Below are 26886 nucleotides of genomic sequence, written 5' to 3' on the forward strand. Positions count from 1 at the left end.
ATTAAAAGAATACAATGCGACAAGACAGATGCGATTAGGCGCTAGTTAAATCTCATTTCCAAACCTGCCAGTCTAAACCAATTGTTATGATGTAATGCCCTGCTTAGACATCACAGACATGAAAGGCGCCGCGTAGTTAATTAAATATACCTACATCAAGGTGTGCACAACTGGCGCAAAAATATTGTATTCTTCCTCATCTACCCTGGGGCAATTCTCGCTCTGAAAGGATCAGCATCGTCACCCAGTGCCTTGTACTAATCACTGTAGTCAGGTGCAAGTCTCGGGGGCATCGGAGGACACTCGTGGAGAAATTGACAAGCTTGGCGCAATTTGTGTTAGTAATTGATAAACAAGGAAATTAGGCAGTCATAAACAATTAAGTGGCATCAGTAGATGATGATTAAGACAATGGATCTGCTGGTTATTTAAGCCCATCCTGACATCAGGCAATTTCACTCGACGCGTACATGTGTAAGGATGGAATCCTTTTGTAGACCCCGTTTGCAAGAGGTTTTTAAACCACACTGTAGCCGACATCAACATGGGGCCGTTGATATTTTTTTCCAGTGGCTTTTTCTTTTGAAAACGATGCATTAGGCTTTACAGCGACAGGTAATTACACTCGATAACCAATCATAAGATTCGCTTACATTGCAGCATTTATGCCTTTATGGATTTTGATATGGAAGTATTTGAGATCAGAATAAATAGCAATAAACTGGCAGTGACATTTGGAATGATTATATGGCATAAAGGTATAGGTGCAACTATCTGACCCTTTAATGGTAGATAATCGTTCTGCACCACACTCATCAGTTTCATAGATGATGTTACATGACCCAGCGAAGAACTATTGCACTGCTGGGCCGTCCGGACGAGTCACCGCACTTTCTCGACAAACCAAACTTCGAGTCCAAGGAGACAAAAGGCTTATTTATCACTACCCCGTACGTTGACCACATTACTTGTTTTCACGAGGCTGGTCGTTGCCGAAAAACAGAACCATACCTTCGTTTCGCAACGAGCTAGCGTGCACCAGCGATGAGAAAGTCACTCACAAAAGCGTTACAAATGATACTCCAAGATGCAAACAGCACCTGAGTAATAAAACATCATGCTCCAGGCAGTCAAAATAGCGTGAGACAAACCAAGAAAGATGCTATTTGCCATTTACGCCAAGAACGCCATGGAGTTGTTTGGCTTCATTTCCGGATGACGTCGAATTATTGCCGGAAATGGTTGAAATGGTCGGTGACAAAAAGACATAGCTGATGTTAACATCACCATTGATTTATTTAGCTGATTGAACTAGATTTACTTATAATATTTGAGATCTGACGTGAGACACGACACGGAGGAAAGCTATTCGTGGGTGACTTTAAGGGAGGAGGGGTTGCCTGGATGGTATTTCAACGTTTTAGGGCAGAATTTATGAAGAGGATGTGAAGCTCTGGAAAGTACCAATGTTATGTAGTATCCTCTCTTAGTCGAGCAAAAGACACAGGTGTAGAAAAAGAAGGGTGACTGCTGCGTGTCACGGTATTAATCCTTTCCCGTTTTTACCATCTTGCATTTAATGATTGATCAAATGGACCGGCCCGGATGGTAGTATCTATTCAAAAGATGAGTAAGCTCAGCTGGTACTCGTGAAAGTAGTGCTGCATGTCATCGAGATGCGGTTGTAAGGATGCAACGCTGTCACCTGATTTTCTTCAAGACCGATAAGTCTACTGAATCCCCACAACAATGCATTGAACGAATAGACACGAAATATGTCGTCATCAGAATCTGAATCATTTTGAAATTAGAGTGCTCGTGAGGTAAGGTACTTTGACCCTCGACCTCTGTCATTTGGGTCACTCAATTATCGTCTGTCGCGCGTGACGAGCGAGAAAAATAAACAAAAATGGCCGCCTGACACGCAGAGCCAACAACGGAACAAAGGATGAAGCGGACATTTCTTGGATTGAAATTCGAATAAAATTTAAAGAATTCAAAATTGCCTGAAGCCATGAGTAGTATACCTGGTAGTCAAAGGGAGCTTTGACAGCCGTCAGTCTGCCAGCCATTACTGCGGCAATGCTTAATTACTTAATTGTATCTGCGAGTCCCATCATGGCTGCCCTAATTGGCATTGAAGGACTTCACTTTCCCGGATGACTAATATCGGAATAATCATAGACAACTGCTTGTCATATCGGATCGGCGGTATAAGACGGCGCTTTCTCTGAGATTGTGGCGAGGTCCTTTGGGGACGCAGGTACTCTGCGGTGGTTTGTGGACCTGAATGGCAAATAGGCTTTGTTAACCTCTTTGTTAAAGACGAGGGCAAATTGTTGTGATTGTAGCTACGGAAGTCTCTTCCTCGATCACCGATATTCTTATAACTGGATCATCTGCAACGAGAGCAGAGCAGACTTGATCTGCCAGTATTTATGGTCGCAATTGGCTGGAAATGTCTTGATAGAGCCAGCAAATAGGCTTCGTTATTGTTCCTGGAGACAGAGGTTCTTCTCATGATAATGGTTTCTCTCAAAGAGAGCTATCAACATAATGCAGTAAAGGAAAACAGACATCAGGCATGTCAATGACTCTTCTGTAACATTGGGCTATGCGATAGCTATTTTAGGTTTGCGGTAATATATATGACATGGCGATTGCCTTGCTTGGTATGTTGGTATCTACAAGAAATACATGTAGTCCAAGACCTGGGTCAATTTTCACTATTAATTAGCATGATGACGATGCAGCGTCAGTCAGCCGGGCCAGGGGAGTGTGATTTCGACCCTTATCGAAGCCAACAATGGTGCACACGCGATATATCACGTGTACTGAACTTAATCACCCAACAACCAACACGAGGCCCACCGTACCAGTCCCCGACGTCCGAGAGGTTACGTGGTCCCGGGTCTCGACGCGGATGACACCAGTCCTTACCCCCGTCATCGGTCTTCACCTGAGGGACAGTCACTGCACGCGAGGTGTGGATGTGGTTTCAAGTTTCCAAGAGAAAATATATAGCCAAATTCAAAGGGAGTGTACTGCGTCCCGCTTGAAAAAGACTAGAAAACTGAAGCCGATGGCAATGGCCATTGTTGACATCGGATACTTAAAGGTGAATTCGAGTCCTGAAATAACAGACTAGGTAGCGTAATGGTCATACTACAAATGGTGGCTTCGAAAAACTGTACAATGCCGATGGTCCTGTGATGCACGACACTTGTTCCCCAAAGGGGTCGCAATTAACTTGCAGCCGTTTCAGTGGGAGTGTCCACTTTTCGCCCAGGTCGAGTTAAACAATACCCAGCTCATGTGATGCGCACTGGAGCAACTAACGAGCATGCAACGCCCAAGTTCTTGTTAGAAATCATACGCGTGGGGTGAGACATTTGCCATCTCACCAACTCCTGGGATCATTAGGGCATGATTCAACAATTAGAACAGTATGATGTTACGCAGTTGACAATGGACTGAGCTCTCGAACTACGGACTTGAAATTAGTTCGTGAGCGAACGTTTCGCCGATGTGTAGTGGGCCATCCCCATTACAGCTAATTTCGGAGGCTTTTATCCTTTCAGTCCGTTGGTTTTTGGGCGAGATAACAACGGCCTACTGTTAAACCACTTAGTGGTCCGCAACATGGGAACACGCATTGATGTCATCGTTATTCTTAATTTGGGACCTCAGGTACTGACTCGCCCGTGCTGTCTCAGCCAAACTAGCATGATATAGGTTTTCTGATTGGCCGTGCAATGTTTGATCGGAAGTCCCAAATTCTTGCTTGACGAACATGGTGAATGGAGTTTGTCCAATGTCCACACCAGTCTTTGGCGCACGCCAGGGAAAGCGGTCATGGTCAAGGTTACCAAATTCCTGGTGATGGTGGTATTCAGGTAAATGTAATATGGAAGCTGTCATCAAAGCTGAGGGAGACCTAGCAACCTTTCACGCGGACTTCACAAGTTACTAATTGCAACTTACTGCATAAGTCCTGTCGCATTTTGGACGGCCGCTCTCTTCGGGTGGCCCGGGATCAAAGTTCCCTGAAGCTGTACGGGTGATGCCCTTGGGTGTGGGCACTGTGTCCCGGACACATGATACGGCAGAACCTTCTGAGGAAACCTCCCAATCTTTCTACCTGGGATAGTTCATATTGGATCAAAGAAACGTGATCGGCAGGGCAGTCTACATCCAACACATTTTGGGATGCTGGCGAGTTTCAGGGATTGTTTTTTTAATGTACCCTTAGGTGAAAGTGGACCAAGGTTGTCACCACAATGACAGGGGCCTGGGGCTAACGGTTGGTAAACTGACAGTTCAGACAAGGAAATGAGACCCACCAAGTATTCAATTACTCGATATAAAAATCCTTCCATCACTATACCAAAGAAATGAAGACCTATCAAGATTGGTCCTAAGTTTGCCATGGCACACCAGCGTGGAGTGAAAGTAACCAAGGCCCGGGTGATAACACCAACAGTCGTGATAACGGTGGTATCATTGTGGCTTGGCATTGTGCTGGTTGAAGGAACAGGAAACCTTAGGATACTCGAACAAACAACTATCGCGGTAAAATTGGATGTCCCCTTCAAGGAAGAGGGCGAATTCTCAGATAAGTAATTATGGATGGGATAACGTATCGGCGATTTATTAACGTAATACGCCAGATAAAAATACTTTCCATTTAGAAAGAACACTCGGCAGACGATAGTTAAGCCACGTGGCGTCACAGCATGACGGGAGAGAGAAACCAACGTGAAGAAACAGGACAACAACGATTAATCAGGAAATGATTAATTGTTTAATGATTGCGAGAAAGAGGCAACCAATTCTTTCGGTATCATTTAGAAAATTAAGCATAATCCAAACGAATTTGAAGTCTATCGTTTGGAAGTGACTTCATCTGCTCTTGTTCGTGATGAAGGAGAACTTTCCTGACGTTAGTTTTAAGAAGTCACAAAGTCGCCATGTAAATTACCTTCATCTCTCATGGCCGTCTGCCTGTCGATTTCAGACCATTTTGCTCTTTAAAAGATTTGGATGTCACGCGTTTTGAATGCTCAAACGGAGCGAGTCAATGTTTAAACAGCATTTACCGGTGATTCGAGACGCCGTGGTGGTAAGAAGCAACTATAAACATGATCGGTAATGTCGCGAGGATGATCTTTGTGTTACATCGTCTTGAAACATCAATCTATCACCGCTTACGCAAACACCAATTGCCCTCCGTCAATAACATGGCGGGTGGCAGACGGACAGGGGACTGAACTGATGTGGCAGAAACGAAAAATTATTTTGATCAATTGTAGATGACCATTGCAGAATCAAATGGATTGATCACAGGAGTAAACATTATTTGCAAAAACAATTCTAAAGATATTCATCACAATTTACGGAGTTCTGTGGGCTGAGCAACTCAACATTTGACGGGGATAGTGTCAAACCTGTTTACGCAACGTACTGGCCGTGAAAGTCATCCTGAAATAAGCAAAACTGACCTACGCCGTATCAAATGGTAGTTTGTCAAAATGGAGGACTCCAAGGACGATCTTTATTTCATTCATCACAATTTTGCAGAGACACTGAGGCTGGAAACCAACAGGTTTCATTCCCGTGTCTCATATTTGCAAACATGGAAGACGCCAAAGGATTGATGTATTCTGATTAGTTGTAAAGTTAGATTAGTATTAGCTGAAAATGCAATCAGGTAATCGTTGTCATATAGATGGGGGATTAATGTAACATGGGATATGATTTTGTCATCTAGTAATTTGTTCCTGCCAAGCACGAAGGAGCCATCCAAATTTCTTGGCGACACTGAAATCTTTGCCAGCTTTGGCGTACGGAAGGTGTGGTCCGCGGCCTTCTGTATGTCATGTGATTGTTAGTTTTTGGATGATCAGCGCAATCCTAAGCATGAAAACCGAATAACAACGAAACTACATCACGTTTACGACTGACTCCGGGACCAACAGCAAAAGAAGCCTAGTTTTAAACGACCGACGGTATCAAATGCAGTGGATTATCTCTAACTCGTCGACATCAGTTTACAACTTTATTTCAATTCCAAAATCCGTTAATGATACATTAAGTCAGACAGCGTTCAGTGCTGCGTTCATGGTCCCATCGACTTTTTATCGAACTCCTAATAAACTGACAAAGAAATCAGAAGGGCGGAAAATGTAGCGATGACGGGCATAGACGTTTTCGACGTTCATTTTCAGCGTTGCCGATAGTTTGAATTGATCTCGAATCGATTAAGAGAGAAAACAATAAACTTTACAACTCTGAAATTCGATCCCATTAAAAGTGGCAGATATGTTTGTTGTAGTGCTCATTTGGCGCTGGTATCAAAGAGCCGTGTGAACGGGGATGTTAATCTTGCTTCAGTGGTGCATGGTAGTTGGGAAGTTACTCAAGTTATCGCATTTTGATCAGAAGACGACATGTGAAGTTACCTGACCGCCGCCTGGATGGGAAGCTCAGGATTCAGTTGCAATGTCAAAGTGAAAAAAGAAACACTTCAACAACTACAAAAAAGAAGCGTCTCCATCGCATCCGAGGAATTCGCTATTGATGCTTCATTACAATGAAAATCGTTTTCCTCTATATAATTGTCACTATCTTTTCTAACGATTTTCTGACTGTTCCAGGCAGGAAGATGGCCGCTTCGGCGCATCTCAAAATAATCAGCAGACGTCACCCATGCGGAATGCATCCAATGTTCTTTTCGAGGACACCGATAACTTTTTCTGCGATCGATCTAGAACAGAATTTCCCCCAAAGGTAAGAATTGTACTTGGGGGGCCTTTTTTGTTGGTTAACCACAAGGAGTTCCATTGAAGCATTAGAAGCCAAAAAGGCGAGAGGATCCCGCTGTGCACTTTCACGAAAATATCGAACTGAGTGTTACTTTTATTGTTCGATATGAGGATGGGACAAGGGACACTCTGCTTGATTAGACGTCACAGCTGGTGAAAAGAGGTGACACAATGGCGCCATTTTGATGGATGGATGCAACTAGAAAATGACTATATTGTAGAGAGTTGAAGGTGACAGGATTGTTGTTGAAACATATTAAAAGTAGTTCTCCAGAGCGACTACTTATGCGAAAGAAACTGATGCATAGAGGAAGTCGTAAGCAAGAACTGAGGGTGCCCCACTGAAACAATCTCAGGAGACTCACCAACCTTGAGCGGGCGGTTACCCTTTATAGCTCTAGAGGGGAAACGGTGCCTTTTGCTAGCGTAGTTGCGGTTTGATATCAACCAAGTACCGAAGAGACGTTGAAGGAGTTGACTGTCATGTTCCGTTGATAATCTACCACCGCTATGTTCCCAATAACGTGGTACCGGGGCATAATATAGATCGTTAACTTAGGTGACTTCAGCGTTCCGGCAAAGTACTAAGTACTAGTATAGTAGTTGTGGCAAATGGTCCGGCTGAAATGCCACAGCCGATAATATTGAATGTGTCGTCGGTTGCTAATGATCCTAATACGAAAGCGATCGTCAGTCTGTAAACAGCCCACGGGGATCAAACATGACTGGCAGCATCAACTATTCACGAGTGAGTTTCTTAACGCGTTCCTTTATACGTCTAAAGATGACATGACGTTCGCCAATGTTTGTGATGTTGCGTGTTTAGTGATATTGTAAGGTAAGGACGGCTTGCCCCGAGATAATGTGTGTTTGTCACAAATGAACTCCAAAATGCTTGCAGTATATTAGGCTATCATGCGCACCAAAGAAGAGTCCTTCAAATGGGAAATGCCTTATCTACCAGAACTCTTTAGGATGGCTTTTGTCGATCAGTTTACCAAGGAGTTTTGCTACTCTGCCAGGCCCTAGTATCACGGACCTACATGCTCAACTAGTTATTTAAGTCCGTGGCCCAACCAGATTCTCAGTTATTGTTTGTCCCCGGGGTTGGTACCTCCTGCTTGAGAAGAAGAGCAAAAACATCTACCTGTAGGGGGGACGAGACGAACTGAGGATGATGATCCTGGTGAATGAGAATAGATAGGTACTAGACTTCTACAGAATGCTTACCGTTATTTCAGCGAACTTCGCTCAATCCTTTACCAATGGAAACGTAGTCACTGGCCCAAAACTCCAAGACTCCTATTGAAGATCACAACCACCACAAGGTTTATGCAGAAACGACAGTTAAGATGGAGTAAATCCAAGTGTCATCAGGGATCAAAGTCAGCGTTCCAAAACAGAAAAAGCTTTCACTCGCCAGCAGAGACCGTTATTACCATATCTCCTCTTAGCAACACAAATGTCGATAGGTACCAGCGAGAAATCCAAACACAGGCATTCTGCTAATTAACCCGGAATCAATCAATGCTGCAGCCTCACCCAGTTCAGCATCAAGAATCGAAAGTCTTCAAGGAAACGAGACTACCACTAGTGTTCGAAGGCAAAAGCGTTGATTCAGTAACTTAAGCGTCCGTTATGTAAGCCAACGTAAGAATCAAATAGCTCGTAGCGATTACAAGCACCGGAACCTGATAACTGTTTCGCTCCTTGCAATATGGCATCAATAAGTGATTGAGGAATCAGCAAGTGAGATCGAGATCTCCTAGAGCATGAGATGATGTCAATTTCTTACAGCCGAATGAAGGATTGCGTCCGTCCGCTGAGGGCTATCCTATCTGAATATTTTGCAGGGACTGCTACGTTGACAGATTTTGGAGCTTCCAAGCAGCACAAAATCGTGAAAACGAAGTGAATTCTTCTTATTCAACAATGAATGAAAGCAGGTCGGGAAATGCAAGTACCAATTCTAGCAGCAAGAAGCAAGCAAACAAGGATAGAGATTACCCGGCGTTACGAATTGAACATCCATGTGTCAAGCATCAAGCATTTAGAAAAGCGCACTAGTCATACGCTGGAGGTAAGAGACAGAGCAGTGTTATCAACGAAAGTGTCCCCGCATCCTCTCCGTTACGGCGATGATGAAAACGTGCCCAGAAGCAGCGAAGTGTCTGATGGAAAGGAATGACATAAGCTACCATCAACAGTACACGAGGTAACTGGCTAAACAAGCGTGTCTTGTAACAAGAAACAATGGCACGTTGCTGGATCAATCCATCGACCGTAGTAGTAGTATATGGTTGATTCCCAAACCAAAACGACGATTTCCGCTCGTCAACCTACTACGAGCATTACCTTCAGTCATCCGAACTGGAACCATCCTCTTGAGGAGCATTGTTCTTCTTCATGCTCTCAGCATTGACGCTTCTTTAAGTTCTTGTTTTTGTCAGGTCTTTATAATGACGTCATCTCACGCGATTTTGTAAATCGGCCTTTTTCAAGCAAATACTAAATGTTTTGTATATCAAGCGTATCCGAATTGGTGGTATGAAAGTCATGATATTTTTTTTGGACGTCTACTGACTTGACCAATTTTCAGGCAGGCTCTGACATATCTACTGCGTGTTGGCGTGGTTTCATTGTACAGATTGTCTGAAGCAGAGTTTGTGTATCATGCTAAGAACGGCAAGCAACCTATGGCGATGCTTAGAGATTGAAAAGATCCGAGACAGACGACCGAATACCGGACACGCGCCTATCAAGGATGAGGATGGTCAAAAACAACATTTTACATTAAGTTTTGGCGCCAGTGTACACCTGAATGATTTGACATGTCACTTCAAAAAGTATCAATTTTGCGCCAATGGTGTTGGAAATCAATGAAGCATTGGCGTAGAAGAGGAACGGTAGGTTTCTGCTGACGACACTCTATGCAAAAAGGTTGACCAAAGTTGAGCGCAATGCTTTACGAAATAGGACCTTCATATTGGAAAAGTGTTTATGGAGGCTTCGTTTTAAAGAGTAACTGGAAACCAGGTAAACTTGACAATGAACGAGTCCGGGGTGACTGCGTTTCTATCATCACTCGGTGTCGTGAGCCGTGGCCGAGCAAGAGCATCTTAGTCATTATCACCGTTGATAATTCATTAACAGCAATCTTGAGGTAAGTCACCCAGAAAGTTTCCAGCGGGGCACAGAAGCCATGACACAGATCACTTTAAACGATCTTGACAAGAAAATATCAAACATATGAATTGATGAAAGCAGACGAAAGACGACAAGCAGACGATAGATCAAGGTGGATTTGGAATCATTGGAGGGAAAACGACACAAAACAAAAAGGCTTTGGCGTTGTCCATGCGGTGACTTTTGGTCGTTTCGGTTTTTTCTATGAGAAGATTATAGTAAAGGAAACCTACTTTTGACTTGAAAAAGCAGAATCAAACAAAAAAATGAATGAAAGCTGGAAGCGAGCAGACGATAGTCAAAGAGTTCGATGTCGTCAGATCGTTGAGAAAAAGATCTGATCAGATGTGGAGCGAATGTTAGTCAGGCAGTGGGAGCAGCCGCGGTGGCCGACTTTCACCGTCTCAGACATAATGGGAAGCCTGGAACATGCTGTAACCGGCAGGAGGGGCTGAGAAGTCGACTGCAGACTAATCAAGGTAATACCATAAAAAATCTTTGATCAGTTATCGCATTCAGTGTCGCTGCCTATAATCTGAAAGTGCGGGCTGCGGCGGAAGAAACCTGCTTTTTGTAGTGGGGAGAATCGGTATCAAAAATGCCTTAAGGAATATTATTGATAAGAATGGAAAAAATCAAAGGAAAACATCGGATCTTGTGTTAATTGGGCGCCTTACACGTACCAATACACCTTCCTTTCGGTCGTCTGCCGGACATGGGAAAGGACGGCGGTCGTACTATTTGACTATCAGAAATTGGCCGAGAGGGATTAGTTCGCTTCGGTTCTCAAAGAAGACAAACGTATGAAAACAATGAAGTAGGTCAGTGGACATCATCACGTGAATGCGAAGAGATGTTGGTGGATCTAAGGCTGAACACCGACAACTCGGATCGATTATTAAGTCGTGAACGGAACGTCACTTTAGGGCTTGCGTCCACAATTAAGTCGTGGAAATAACCACTTTTTGTTAGATTTTTCCAGTGAACCATGTTGCAAAAGAGGTAACTGCAGCAAAGGGAGCAGTTTGCAGCGGTTTCCCAAAGCAAGTCTTTCTACAGATTATACGAACAACAACCCGTAGAAACCATCTATCTTTGTTGCGAGACCACAAAAGCGACCTGTCCTTCACACCACAAGTGCTGAAGTAACATGCAAGGAAAGGTACTGGTGAAGAAAAGTGATAATGAGAGTGTCATCACAGTATCACATTAACGAGATGCCTTGATACCTTAACAGTCCACATGGGGAGCGCCACCCGACCCCAAACAAGAACCTGGTCACCAATTAAACAAATATTAGTCACCTCCTGAAAGAAGAAGCAAACTGGTACGGTCTTGGTGATAATTACTCTGGCTTTGTGGACCAGTTTACACGCACATGCGGCCTCAAAGTCAGGCATATTTGTAATTTTCATCCTTTGTGGCCGCGCTATGACTCACCAGCGGAGACATGCAATTTTTTACAATTCCATCATACAACCAGATGCACCTGCAATTAAAAGGCGCATGGTGATTTCAAATAATTATGCGAATCCGAAGTCACTGTAGATTGTTTAAAATTGGCCTCACGTCCGATTCGAGACAGGCTTGGGGGCATCTGTGTCAAGGTGGAGGACCCTAATTGGCTTTTACATGTCATCTTGGATGACCTGGGTAAAAAAAGCGGCTGCCCCTAGCTAACCCTCAGGTCCAGCGATTAAGAAAATAGCAGGGAGACATCCCAGTTAATGTTTTGATGATAATGGTACAGTGTGACACAGAGACCTAGTCATTTTGAGAGAATATTTGTCATCTGGTCCGAAGCAGAGGATTGTGCCATTGCCTTTATAAGGACATATTCAGTGTGGAGATTAGGACTGTGTCAGCAAGGCAAACTTTGTTATTGTTATTGTCGTCTGCTAGTGCTGTGGTAACCACAGTGGACAGGTCCAAATTCCCACACGGATATTCCAAGATACATGATGAATATCACTTAAAGCCTTCATGACAGAATGTTGCAAAATAATGTGATCTCTATTGACAGATGTACATATAGTTTTTTTATAAAATGAAATATTTCAAAGAAAGCATAATGTCTGTCTTGATTTAGAAAGCTTTAGTGCCTGTGGACATGGATCCTTTGGTGTATTGCCCCTAGCTTGAATAACTCAAGACAGACCCAAAGTTATCGATGAAAATCTTGCTTTTAAAATCACTTTATCTATCACATCCGGCATCGAAGAAAAGGTTAACAGAATATTGCCTCAAGAACCTCACCAATCTCTGGGGTTACCTATAGGCGATGCCACCCAGGGGTCAAGAAACATAGTGGTGACAGAGTCTTCCCTTCACCAGGTTTTCAAAGAAAAACCTTGGCCACATTTCTGTTCCCCATCTTGGCACAGATGGTAACTCTCAGGTGAGAATAAACCAATTAGCCTAAATTGAAAACATTAAATCAACTAAATTGGTGAGGTGCAATTTTAATCATGGTATAGAGGTAAAAAGACTTGCAAGGAATAATTGTTCAGAGTTATCAAATGATACGCTGTAAATCATGATAATGCAATTGAATATGGTATGGTGTAGTGACCTCAGGCCAAATTGACTTAATTATTTTAAAGGTATGGCATAAAACACATTAGCATGTTTTGCAACAAAAAGTGTACTAATCTGAGAAGTGCGGGAGTTGCTTTGAGAGGGTTTTCGTAATATTTCAAATGTTAAACAGAAGTTTAATGCAGGGCTTGTTGAAAGCAAGGATGTTATTTTAACTCATTTTAATGGGATGAAAAAGGTAACAGGCACCTTGAAGTAAAGTAGAAAGCAACATTGAAGGCAACTCTAAACATAGTATATTGTATCCAACATATCTCTGATGGAGGAAATTATCTGTGGTATTGGATTTTCTCACATTCCATTAGGAAAAGGGTTGACGTGTATTATGTGGCTTCTACAAGTAGGCCTGTTATTCGACAAACAGTGTATGTTACCAAGGAAACCAAATGATACTGATAAGTGAAAGTAAACAACAACAAAAGCAAGAGTTTATTGTTCAGAATATGTTTATTCTTTTCCAATGTACACATTCACAAAATAAACATGTCTTTCCCAGGTATACAGCAATGCCATTAATATGCCAGATTGCCAATGTTTTCCCGAGCACAAAAAAATCTGCCGGGTGTTCAGGCAAAGTTATTGAGGGATGGATGTGTGCTATAGTTGGACATAAGCAGTATATGTAATGACACCACCAGATCTATAGATAAGTCGACAATATCATCAGGACAACATAATAACTTGACACATCTTTTAATCAGCAGTTATTTTCTAATGTTATATCCTTCAAGTTAAGAGCTGTGAGGAAAAATCGTATACATAGTGCAATAACAAAGACTGAAGAAAAGCAAACCTGCTCTATTTTTACACTGATATAATGAAAGCATTGCCAGACTACTATTCTTACTTTTGTAAAGTAGTCAAAAATTGAGGAGGTCAGATGATACACTTTCAATTTTCTGAACCATATTTGATCATGCATCATCTTTCCTGATAAAGGAATTCAAAACATTTATCAGCAGTTTGACTATATATCTTATAAATGATTAAAGTTTTGTTCACTGATTCAGACATACACACACATAAAGTACAAAAACAGGACTAAAGCTATACATATAATGTACATATATACATCAATATGGATGGGTGGACTATTGGACGGAAACCATGCAATACAACAAAGACAATATCACAGACATGCCTAAAATCTTTTAAAAAGTCAAAATCTCAAAAGAAAATTCTTCTAATTGATGACTTAATGCACACAATGCACATATTGAAATAATTTTTTTTACAAAATGGTGAACTTCACTTGTCAATAGTGAAATATTCCAAATCTCAGTCTTCAAAACAGTTAATGACTTTGTTCGCAGGACATCTTTAAAAACAAGAGCTCTTTATTTTATCAACATTTTCATCATACTATATGCCATGGGAAAGTTTACTCGTGCATTGGATGCACAAACAAAAGGGCGCAAAGACCAATCTTCATGTGACCCAACGATTTTCTCATGCCACACAAAGCAAATACATTGCCAGGTGTCCCATCATTAGATTGAACCATGGCTTCATTGAGAACCTGGAGTTGACAAGGTTCCACATCTTCCCATGTCCACGTGGGCGATTGGAGATAACCCTATAGAATCTAACATAACCACAGGTAAATCAAAACTTTATAGGACAATCAACTTCAACTGCACAAAGGTGTATAATTTGCTGAAATCTTCGTTTTTTGTGAATTTCCCATACCCTTGCATGATAACCTCAAATTATCATCCAAACCAATCTGGCATTATCACCTAAACCAATCTGAAGGTGAGCATAAATCAAATATAACTAAAATTGATATTTCCACGCATTCCAGGAATGCAGGTATTTCACTGAAATCTTGAATTTGCACACTTCTGCTGGTTATAACCCAGTATAATCACACGTATGATCTTTAGGTAAATCAACTGTTTATAACCAACTAATAAGGGTTACCCTGTCTGCCTAGGTTCGCTAGTAACAGACCAAAACAACCTCGGGCTGATACTTCTTAGCCATTGGCAAGGTAATACTAACATTACTTGATAATTAGTAAGTTTTGTAAACAATATCATGAGCTTCATCCAGGGCTTATTGCCTCTTCATGCTGCCATTTATCTTACTGCATGTGTCAAGAGAGTGCTGATGTGGACTTTGGAAGCCATGACAGCCCGGAGTGGAAATCATTGCACACAAAGTTCACCAAATGTTTGCCTGAAAATCCTATAGGTTAGTGTATACTTTCCCAGAACTCCACTCGACCAAACGTTAAGTGAAATCAACTCCACAGCAGCCAAATGACTCAGGTTAAGAAACGAAAATATTTTGCTTCAAGAAAAATCTCCTGAGTGGGGATAAGTGATGTTTTGGAGGTGCATTATCACCATTTGTGAGGATTACGGAGTGGTTCTGCAGCAGCTTACCAGTAGCTATGAACATATCTGATGGGGGCCGCTCACAAATAACTCATTTGTTTTCAGCATTGTGAAGCGTGATGGCACAGTAAAAGAGAGTCTGACTTGTTATCGTAAGATTATGGGTTCGAGGCTTGGCCATACCACTCTGTACTTTCAACTGGCATGAAATGGCCAAGTATCGTGCAGTATGTTGAGAAAGATTTCTGGATTAGGCTGTGGAATGAGTAAAGCGCTTTGAGGGAGTACAGTTGTACAGTACAGTGTGCAATATCAGAACTTATATTTCACTGTGCATCACAATTGACACTTTTCACTTTAAAACATAAATGGTTATATGCAAGGCAAAAGAAACAACGCAAGACGCATACAGAAGGACCAACAGATGTTAACATGGTCAGCAGCCACAACAAAAATGGTTATATATGAAAATGTCTTTATCTACGACCCTGTCACATCAAATGTTCCAACCTATTGGTCTAGACAGGAACAGGGAGATAACATCACTTCTATGGAAATTGACCAACAGCATTACATCTAAACCAATGGCACATAGAACCCAATGATTCTGATGACTTTTCATCTATCTACTGATGCAACTCATCTGAGGAGATGAGGTCAACTTGTAGATACTGTTGGCTGGTCTGCACATCAACTGGTATCTTGCTCTAGGATTAATCATACAACTCCTGCATTGACCGCTATGGACTCTGACTGTATCAACCTCATTGGAAATGCTGTTATCTCGATGGTTAAGTCCGGTTTGGGCTGCGGACAATCTCTACTTTGCTCTAATACTGATCACATTGGTCTGTAGATTACCTATCTGCATGGTCAAGAATGACCAATGAAGATGGACATGATATGGTAAGCCATGGATTGTTTCAATGATAGCATGATTAACTTGGTGATCATCATCAACGGACAAGATGACTTTGATGCAGTCAATGGACCAATCAGATCAAAGTACGCTAACATATCTGCTCTACAAAACCGCTACCAAAACCAAAATGGTTTTGGGACTGATCATGTTGCTTCATTTTGAGCAAAAAAACCCAAATGTTTGAACTTTTTTTTTTCATCTTTCAGAGTAGAATTTTTTCATAAAGCACTTTTGAGCAGGGAACACCAAGTGGCCTGCTCACTCTGAGCCATAACCATTCCAGAAAATAAATCCATTAGATTAACTTTTTTGAAGAATCTCAAGTTTTCCCTGATTGTTGCAAATAAGGGCAAAATTATCAGTTTTTCATTTAATTGATACCATCATTGCTATCCTTGAACTGGAAATGGAATTCCAACTGACCACCCAAACAGAGTCTGGCCCAAATCAAGAATACCCAATATCCCTTTACATTTGTGAGTAGTCTTAGCCCAGCTGATTGTAGACAAGTTAAGATGGACGGTCCCGGAGTTGGTCTGGGGCATCTCTACGGAGAAGTGTACTTATAACCTGTTGACTCATGCATTCGGACATGGGTTAGGTTATCATATCGGTCAGGAGATGGGCATCAATACATCCACACCATCTATTAATGACCGGATACTGTTCATTCTTGCAGATAGTGAAATGGCATTAGGATCATTGGTCAAATGTGAGCAATCCACTCAAGCTTTTCTGAACATTTTCGAAAGACATTTTTGCCACGATGTCAGGTCAATTTCAACCTCAATCGTACTACATGAATGATGAGCAGCAAAAAATATAACAACTGATGATATAAAGACAAATGAATGTAATTTTGATACAAAGACCTAGACTCCTAACAAGAAAGCTTGTTTTTGAGTTGATCGAGATCTTGTTCCATCCACATGAGGTGTTATTGGGTTGTTGAGTGTAGCGTTGAATGTTCCTCGTAGCACAGTGTCCTGGATCAATGGTGAGAACTGGAACGAGAAAGAGGAAAAGGATAATGAGAAATCTGCAGCAAAAGTTGATCACTCATAAGATGTGAATATGGATGAACAAGGATGATCAAATAGAACATTAAGGAGAGAACATAGCTTGTCACAAACTCTTGTAATGGTCATTTGGCTGGCAACAGTGATCAATCAAAAAGAAAGTTAAGCACCACAATTTCTTTGAGAATATTTTGGTAGAAAAATGTCATTTAACATTGGCTAGAATATCAACACCTGTACTTGTCAACCACCAACAATAAGACTGATTTTTGATCAATGACACACTGATGAACCTCTTAACCCCAACATTGTCACAAAAATAGCCACAATTAGTAGATTCCTCTGTACTCTGGCACTGGTCACTTCCAAGACAAAGCATTGCATGACAACTCCAGCAAGGGATGAGTTGCCCATTAAATGACTCTGACCATCATTTCACTCATTAGGCATGGATAGTGTTACAGTCTTTGAAGTCTGGCGATGGTAATGAAAGTTTAAATGGGGAGGGTTGGGTTTCAATCTGGTGGGAGAAGGTTTGTGATTCAAACTTCCCTTGACCAGTGGTGCTACTTCAGTCATTGGTTTCAAACCTCCTGGGAACAAAAGACATAGCTTACACCACCTTCTAATAGTCTTCCACAAAGTAGGGATTACGTGCGACATTCAGATTTCACGAAAACGGATTTGCATCCTCAGAGTTACTGGTGTGATGTGTCCTGGGGTATCCACTATTAGCCAAGCACTTTGAAGTAGCTTTTTCAAATGAATGCCTTCTTAACAATTCCCTCTTTGTCATAACTATATTGGATATATTGGACAATTTCCCTGAACATTAACAGAGAAAATAGTGATGATATCACAGACATATTCAACAGACACCGAGATTATTAATGGAATTCTTCCAATTTGCTCTTAAAGAAGTACATCAGAATTGAAGATGACAGTCATTTCCTCATTAGATGTCATGGCTGCCATTTGAGAAACCAATTCTGCCAATTAGTGGGAAGTGACTGTACAGCGTATAAATCACACTCCGTCCGATTCTAAATCTGATTATTTTTATTCAACAAGCTGACAACATAAACAAAACTTGCAGAGGGCTGGGTCACTGATGATTTGACCCAAAGTCACCAAATCAATTTCGCATGACAAAATTTAACAGAATAATATTGGATTTCTTTCCCACAACATGATAAGAATTTGAAAAAGATTTATCAACAGCCTTAAGATCATCAAAGCAGAAAATAAAACAAGGTTATTGTCTTCAAATTATTCTCATTATCTTCTTCATCCACACACAAATGTCTTTTTCAATCCTCAAAATCACCGCAAGGATATTCAATTCTACTGTTTCAAGGAGGATATACATTTCTGCCCAGACCCCACACTTCGCTACACCAATCAATCCTACCGTCCGAGAATTGTGACATATCGCTGTCCATTACTATAATTGTACATTTTATCAACGCAGTGGCTTAACTACTTTTCTACTTGACGTGACTTGATGAGCTCTCAGTTTTATCTGTGCTATGAGGAGTTATTGAAAATACCCATTTCATCAGCGATATCTCTTGATGGGCTGGGGATGATTCAACGGGATGTGCTGGGATATTTGGCATGAGGAGACGTTGGGACGCCACCAGTTGACATTGGTAATGCTTTAGAAGTAGGAAGCAACAGCCAAAGTTGGGAAGGAAGTCGGAACCCAGTCTGCAGCTTTTGTGAGGAGGAATACAGACCTCAGCCCTATGTCCTGCCTGACACACATGCACTGGGCAACCCTGCATTACTCAGACACCATCCTTCCTCCATGTGCACCAAGGGACAACTTGTCTTATCGCGAGACCCTATCATTTAATTATGCAAGATGCTCACATCAAGATCTCCAGATGACAGCCGAGACAAATCGTTCCCTCGTTACTGGAGCTGGTCTTTGATCACTTGGATGCTGTACACAGCAACACTTTAAAGTTCCGAAAACAAGTAAAACATTTTAGTGGCCAATCTTCAAACGATGCCTTGGACCCTAGACCCACACCTTTGTGCAAACCATCACCCAAGCAAAAGCAATGGGGAACATCTCTTTGTCAATGTCAGCTAAAGTTTTTTATTGCCAAGTTGGCACTAAATTATTAAAGGTTCAAGATCTCATGAGAACACAAATCCCTTTTTTAGCTTCTGATACTGCTACAATCCAGCCACCTTGATCTCATTCCCGACACACCTGAATCTTCATCGGATCGCCCTCAAAATGCCACAAACTGAAATTGCTACAAATTTTCCAATCAGATCCCCAACGACGGTGATGATTATAGCACCAGTCTCCAATCGCAATTGTTGCTCCATCGCTATTCGACGCTAACAAGCGATAGAATCAATGATGGTCGCGGATGATGACATGACTCTGGGGCTATGTCATGGACCTCAGGGGACACCATTAAACAGCCATTACTTGATCTGCTCAGCTGGCAACCTATTCAAAATGCCAAGTTTAAGTGTTTAAAGCCTGTAATACACAAGATTTGCAGTCTCTGTGATGAGTAAGGCAAGTTACGATACTGCTGCAGCTCGATTTCTCCGGCAAATTAATCTCTTATCTTTGTCTCATTACATCTGATGCAGTGTGTCTGAGCAATTTCTTCCGCATTGATTTCAAATAGAGTCAGAGTCACGGGTGCAGAATTGGTAATGAAGGAACTGTTGCCAGTCTTCAAGTCCAAAACTTTGATACGTGGGACTATTGAATATTGAGAAAAGATCACTGAGTAGTAGAGACCAAAACCAGTTCGGGTTAATTTCCTCTCTGGCCACAAGTGTCACCAACAAGTGAATAGCACTTTGGAGATTGCACTTTTGATGTAAGCAATACCACAGAAAATGTATCATTATGGCATCTAGTCGAAAATCTTCTCCACTGTCCCATAGACTGTCAATACTTCAGCTTTGCAGGTCCTTATGACATTTCTTACCACTAAATGACTCACGGTGCCATCCTTTGGTTGACTTCCCGAGGTGGAGTGTACTTTGAAGAGAAAGATGTATCTAGAAGTTGTTTTCAAAGTGAATCATCGCCTAATAACATATGCAAGGCAATGATCTTGATTCTTACAACCTGTAGTTGCAGAATCCACCCAGCAACAATGTATCTCAGATTTGACGTCTACAGGTCTTATAGTGGACTACCAGGGTTTTTTTTGTCACAACCATAACAGTTTAGCAACCAAACTTGGTCAATAGCTTTGACAAAAAGAGAAATATTTTGCATGAGGAACCAATTTTCCAATAGTACAGACCCATTTCAACAATTCCTCCTCAACATGAGAACTTGCAGTTTTTGCACAGAATCTCGAACATCAAGAGTCCCTGAAACTTCACTGAGATACAAAATTTATTTGCATTGCCCTCATGACAGTTAAGAAGAAGTAAATGGTATGCTAAAAATATTGATTCTGTTGTAAGTACTCCTGTATGCTGATTTTTAAAATGTTCCTCCCAACCGTTTAAACAGTTTTTGTTCTTTGAACAGAATATGAAAATGTAGATACAACACGAAATGTCAACACTCCAATAGTTTTTGTTGACACACTCGGCAGAGGATGCGAACAGCAACTGTTTGCCAATTGCACCATCGATTGGTGCATGCTACAACAGAAAGTGTTTAGACTATGCGACTAACGAGGCTCAAGCAACTGGTCATAACTTTCCACATTTTTTGGTAAGCCACATGTCGCTAAAAGTGCAACGCTGCTCTACTTGTGGCCACAGACAAAATGGCATTAGCTTATACTGTATCTGATATTAAACTCTAAAGGATTGTTCTTGGACAATTTCTTTCTTGAAAGGAAATAATGGAATGAATCTCAACATTTCAATCTCTTTGCAACTGAACAGACTGATGACACAGCCACAAAACGGTTCATCAAGCGATTTTCCGCCCAGGTTATTCTGGCTTCTAATATGAAAATATCAATATCACATCGGTAAGAATGATAATCTAAAGAAAAGGTGGTGGAAAAACTGTTGATGTGGATCAGGAAGGGATAATGTGAAGAAAAGATCCCCTCTCATTACATGAGTCAACACAAGTCACCAATCACAGGAATCAAGTTCCTCTAGAAAGCAGCTTCGAACAGAGCTGGTCACACAATTTGAGGTAGAATGTACAGAAGAGAGTGTGCATTGGTGCATTGAAATTTGGAGCTATGTTAGGTTGACTTGGAAACCAAAACCGACTCAGGTTAAGTTGGACTGAGAACACAGTTCAATTTGTGTGGCGTATGCACATACACACTGGGATTTCCAGTCAACTTGGTCTGACACAGACTACAAAAAATACTTCCTTTCATCCTGCTTTTTGTGCTCTCTGTTATATGAGACCGGGTGTAGTGATACTATTTTATCTGAATCAGACCCTGGCTTAGGATAATACCATTTTTTCCTCAGATTCCATTCCACATGTGGGGAATGACACTGCATGATTCAAGGGTTGAAAGAAACCTGCGATGAGCTGAGCTCGATGACTGGATTTTGCTACAGGAATGCTTCACGTAGATCTCTAGACATGTTTGACCAGGAACCTGATGGTCAAGAAACCAGACCACGTATGTCTGACATCTTCATCAGGTCAAGAAATGTGATATTCGATCAAGACCCCAACAACGAAACGGTGTCCTGCAATCAGGTTCTGACAACATCAAGGACCCTACATAAGTCGAGCCAGTTAGTGTTAACAACTCTATCACGGATTCAACAACTGGTCCATGTTATAGGTATCGAAGAAGAGGTCGCCGCTGTACCTCAGTGTTGGCAGTTTGAAGAGTCTACTTCAGGTTGCGATATCAACTTGGCCATTATTTGGTAAACACTGATATTGACTTTTTGCAAGCTTGGGCATTTGCTATTCTAAATCTTGCTTCAACAAATAACTTAACCACCATTTTGAACCATGCTTTTGTAGCTTTTTTGTACTGAAACAATGAAAGATATCCAGGCAAGACTACAAAACTGTTACACCAAACACCATTATAACGAAACACGCCAGAAGAAGAAAGGTTATCGTGTTTGCAGCTCGAGACAGGTTTTTTCAAGAACTTGAACCAGTAATCAGATGAAACAAGACAAATTCTTGAATTTTATTTCACAAAAGAGACAATTTTAGGGCAGAGGAGCTAGAAACAGCTATCTTCAAGCACTTGGTATCATTTCCTCATATAACATAAACCAAGCTTTCTATCTCTAAATCAGTCAATTCTAATTAACACAATTTGTAGCAATGTCTAAAACTCGCTTCTGAACCAGTCTCTTGTTACAAATTAATCTTATCAAAGATAAAGAACAAAGCTTGTGACATTGTTTGCCAGCCTTTTTGGCCATCGATCCTTTGTTTGAATTTCTGGGTATCCAAGCGATCTGTTGACAAACTTGATATGAAATCAGTTGTGGAAATTAGCGCTGTTAATTTGAGGTTAAAAGGTTCTTGGCTTTGTTAATGTGGCCAAAGGCTCGGCATCAACTTTGCTCTTATATTCTTTACACAGATGGATATCTACAACTTGTGGTACCAGATCGCGGATAGAGTGCCACCTGGAAAGTTTATAAACTTTCAATGATATTCAGATGGTGTTTTTTTAAAGATATATATTGACATTGCTTGATAAAAGCTTTTCGAATAACATTTAGGCAAAACATTACAATTTTTATGCCGTGGTCACACTGGGGTTTTAACACGAATTGAATTCGAATTAAAACGTTGATACGTATTGGGGCGTCACACTCAATTCGGTTCATACCGATCTCAATCCGCTTTAACCAACACGGTTCTTAAACCGAATTGAATGCGAATCAGCTAATCCGAATCAACGAAACCGTATTGAGATTTCAAGTGTGACGCGCTTGATACGAATTAAGGTTTTCGATCGCACTGCGCATGCGCCCGGCGCATGGAAAGTGACCTTTGACCGCGGGAACTAGTGCTCCGAACTAGTTAACTGATGTATTTAAATGATCTCATTAACTCAAATCGTTTTTCGTTATGCCATAGAATAGGGAAAAATCAACTCCCTTGCACGTGACTTGCATTTCCATTTCCTGGCAAGGTATGTTGCCGCCGGTTCGTTGGTCAAAGGTACACTGGTCAGCAACATCGTCGCGGCGGGGTTTTCCCCGGTTTTGGCCTCGTTTTCGAGGGCGAGGCCGGGATTCTCCGCATTTAGCGACGGTGGTGTTGACTCGCTGAGGACACTCCTCTTTGACCCGAACTTTGGCAATAGGCATGGCCGGGAGATGGAAATGGTCAAGCACCTTACGCGATTTTAACTTGTTAATAATGACTGTGTGAAACTGTGATATTATATACTTATATGTTTTGTACTTGAAATTTTATTCCCCCATATGGGAGGTTAATAAATAATAATAATAATAATAATAATAATAATAGATGGCGCGTCGTTAGTATGCATTGAGTGTGGCGCGTTTTAAACCGATTTGAATGCGTATTCGGGCCAGTGTGACGCGACCGTTCTGAAACTGGATTAACCAATTCGTATTCCGGAGAGCGCTCTACGGAATTCGGTTTCAATTCGCATCCAGTGTGAACACACCATAAGTTACAACTGGGAGATCTTTGACTGAAAGATAGAAGAATATATCACAGCAGGGTACCCCAAGGCATTGGAGGAACAGGAAGCAAGTGTATTATAAATCGTTCCACGTGCACAAAAAAGACTTTTGAGGAATATTTGCATGTTGGGAAATGAACACTTTAACATTTGGGAAACAGGAGGTGAGCACCTGTCAAGCTAGGAACAGAACAATAGCAATCATACTGACTTCCTTATTTTCATGATTTTTATTGGAAAACACCCCAAGCGATACGAGCTCGCTTTCGTCAGAATCAACAAGGGGTAAAGCAACAACAAATAGGCCCGAAGGTGACAAGACGATCAGCTTTGTTGGCAATGCGGATATGGAAACAATGAGTCACACTCCTCTAGGCCTAATGGATCCATTGTTTAAAAGTAACCGCTCCATCATGTGGTTACCATGGCAATGGCTAAATCTATTGTAAAGGCAGATCTAATGGATCCAACTTTAGGCACATTTCTTTAACTTCTTTAGAAGCTTAGAAAGTTTTCAATAGTGTATTGCTTCATCTACTTTTCTCTGGAATGAACATATCTACCAGCTTGTTTTATTGTTGAGATGCAGACGGTATTATGATGGAAACAACTTTTATTTATAGTTTCTGAAGAAAAGAGATTGATGAAAGAAATTGTGGTATGTCCTTGGTTGATTATTTAGTCGAGAGAGGAATTGATTAAGGTTGCTTAGAAGGTTTACATTCTCGATTTATAAAAAGCCTTCTTGCCTTTAGGAAATGATAGGAAATCTTCCTCCTTGGCGAAAGCTTTACTCCTCAATGGAACAGTTCCTCAAGGAGCAGTTTGTGATGTAAAGCTTTCCTTCCAATTGAGATAGACAAGATATGGTAATGATTCTGATGACACCCTTGGTATCTTACAGTCATACATCATCTTGTAAGACATTTGTCTTATAGCTATATTAGATGATATTTAACACAGTGATTTACCATCAGATGTAAGGATTATCCCTAAGCCTCTGGTGACTGGGTACAGTCATACGAATTGTAATTTTCTGAATCACAACTTCATTGCTGCTCTGAATTTCATTCATTTCATGCCTACGTATTCAAAAATATTACTGGAAATAACTTAATCTTCTGTTCCAATATACATGTTGGCAACATTTATAATCTACTTAAAGATACTATCAGTCTGCAAATATGGCACAGGCAAGTTATTTGACATGTTTGAATAAACTGATTTGTGTTGTGACTTTGGGCAAACTTTCTATTTCCATACCAGATTCCTAGCGTATCTGAGAACGAATTCAACTCATTCAATAATCACTTAAGTCACGTCAAACTGCATGATTGATGATCAAACCACAACCAATTCATCATCAATGTTCACCAACTGACCAAACTTCAAATCTCGTCCAACTCACACTCAAAAGGCCCAGATCCAATCACAACAGACCAACTCAATAAAATGATACAACTTTGCTTTTTCTAATCCAATTATTATAGTGAATGTCCTTTTTCTCGTAGCGTTTGAGCATTTGTTCCAAACGAGTCTGACTCATAGCTTTAATCCTGGCTTCAAGGCAAGGACGATGGGTTTATAAATCTCGGGTCCCTGAGGAGGAGAATGCAACAACTTCTAAGAGGAAACACGAGTCCTGTACATTCTTTTAGCTGACAATTAAGGAGTTTTTCTTATCAAACTTCCTGGAGAGTATGAAGTTCACTCCATACTCTTCCTTAACAGAGTGTTCAGAGGATATTGTCAGAACCAAGGAGACTGTGTCACAGTCATAAGTCACTGACTGACACTGACCAGACTTCTACGTCCTATTGTTGTTCAAATTCATCATCTTTAAGTCATCTACACCAACATGACATGATTTATTCACTATTGTTGGAGAGATGAATGACTGGGCCAGAAACGGGACATGGAGACAGGAAAACTTGGTGAGATGAAAGCCAGACTAGTAATCCATTACTAGGTTATGTTTGTACAGGTTTGGACAATGGATTTTAATACCAAACTGGTCATGATGCAAAAGGGAAGGACAACTTCATGACAATTGCCAGGTCACAAGTTTAACATGTTTTGATCTCAACCGCTGGATCCTAGAAAGACAAAACCTATAAAAGCTAATGCTGCTGATGTGATGACTTCATTAACTGATTTTGGAGAGGAGAAATTGATGATGAATCATCCCAAACAGACATGATACAAATGGCCCCCTATGGCAATTAGGTGAAATCTGCCAGACCTCTAAGCATTGTCATCAAGTCCATCAACCATGACCATGAAATCTCCACAAATTATGTCATAATTAAAAGTATTTACTTTGCATTACTGATGACTGATAATTTTTTACGGAACTTTTTTTTTTAGATTTGAGGCTGCATATTTATCCATTCTTCACAACAGTCTATTGCTTTGGGGCTATTTTTAAGTTAGGCAACTCATATCAGATGCACAAGGCACAAGTTCCAAGGTTTTATCACTAAATTATTATAACCGAGTTAATTGGGCAACACCAGACATTCGACTCCCAAACTAGGACAAACACAATAGTACTAAACATATTTTGCCGCCAGACATAGCTTACCTCATAAGCCCCTGGTCCTGGTATGTCACTCTTGGTATCTCTGAACCTCTTGTCCTTGGTTACCATCAGCCCACCCTTGTTTACTTTTGTATCTGGTTTTTGATATGAGCCAGGACCTGAAAGGATGCAGAAAAATAGGAAATTTTATCGAGTTGTAAGACGCAAATAATTCAAAATATGACATCGAAGGGGTACTGTTTCCAGCAATGAAGGCAATGGAGGCAACAATCACTGCTTTAGTTCAAAGTATTCTGAAAACTGAGGCATGATTACATGATTTTTGTCCCTTTAACAATAACATTATCACCAGCTTGTATGAAACAAATCGTCGATCTGGACATTCCTTCTAACTTGTACTGCTTTTACCTCTTTTCACCATCATGCAGTATCTAAATACCCATCTGAAGGCCACCCAACGTTCACCAAGAGGTTGTCTGAATACAACAATACCAGGCAGATTCCATGAAGAGAATATCGCAAATATCTTGGTTTGACTTCTGATATATAGATATGACCATGTTTTTGGAGCCAATGATTTGGTCTCGGAAAAATAATATTTTGATGCATGCCTAAGGCCTTCTTCAGTCACAACAAGAGGTGTTGTACTTGAAGCCGAAGACACTAGGGAACTTGCCTACATTAGGGTACACACCACCATCGCTCTTTAACATGTCCATATCAATGGGTACATGTACTTTGGGCAGTGACCAGCAGCGTTAAAGTTGGCATTTTGACAAGGGGGAAAACTTTGAAGCTGAGTCGAGAACAAGACCAGATAGGCCAATCAAATACAT

The 26886-nt window shown here is 41.1% G+C and overlaps 2 protein-coding genes across 7 annotated transcripts in view; both read right to left on the reverse strand.

Annotated features, from left to right (window-relative positions):
* The window catches only part of LOC135493250 (netrin receptor UNC5C-like), a 271616-nt gene that overhangs the window by 131928 nt on the left and 112802 nt on the right, over window positions 1-26886 (reverse strand). Inside the window, exon 1 of one of the 5 annotated variants that reach the window (XM_064780424.1) lies at window positions 8055-8073. The exons of the other annotated variants lie outside the window; for them this stretch is intronic. The gene's annotated coding sequence lies outside the window, so the exon portion shown is untranslated. Of the gene's footprint in view, window positions 1-8054; window positions 8074-26886 lie in introns of those variants that run through there. 5 annotated transcript variants of the gene reach the window in all.
* Window positions 13037-26886, reverse strand: part of LOC135493276 (sperm-tail PG-rich repeat-containing protein 2-like) — a 50800-nt gene continuing 36950 nt past the window's right edge. For both annotated transcript variants that reach the window (XM_064780480.1, XM_064780470.1), the window contains exons 11-12: window positions 26093-26208; window positions 13037-16876 (exon numbers count right to left, since the gene is read on the reverse strand). In XM_064780480.1, coding sequence (XP_064636550.1) covers window positions 16745-16876; window positions 26093-26208 — 248 coding nt within the window. In that variant the 3' untranslated portion in view covers window positions 13037-16744. The remainder of the gene's footprint in view (window positions 16877-26092; window positions 26209-26886) is intronic.

The sequence above is a fragment of the Lineus longissimus genome, chromosome 1, assembly GCF_910592395.1.
Source record: "Lineus longissimus chromosome 1, tnLinLong1.2, whole genome shotgun sequence".
In the NCBI taxonomy this organism is placed as follows: domain Eukaryota; kingdom Metazoa; phylum Nemertea; class Pilidiophora; order Heteronemertea; family Lineidae; genus Lineus; species Lineus longissimus.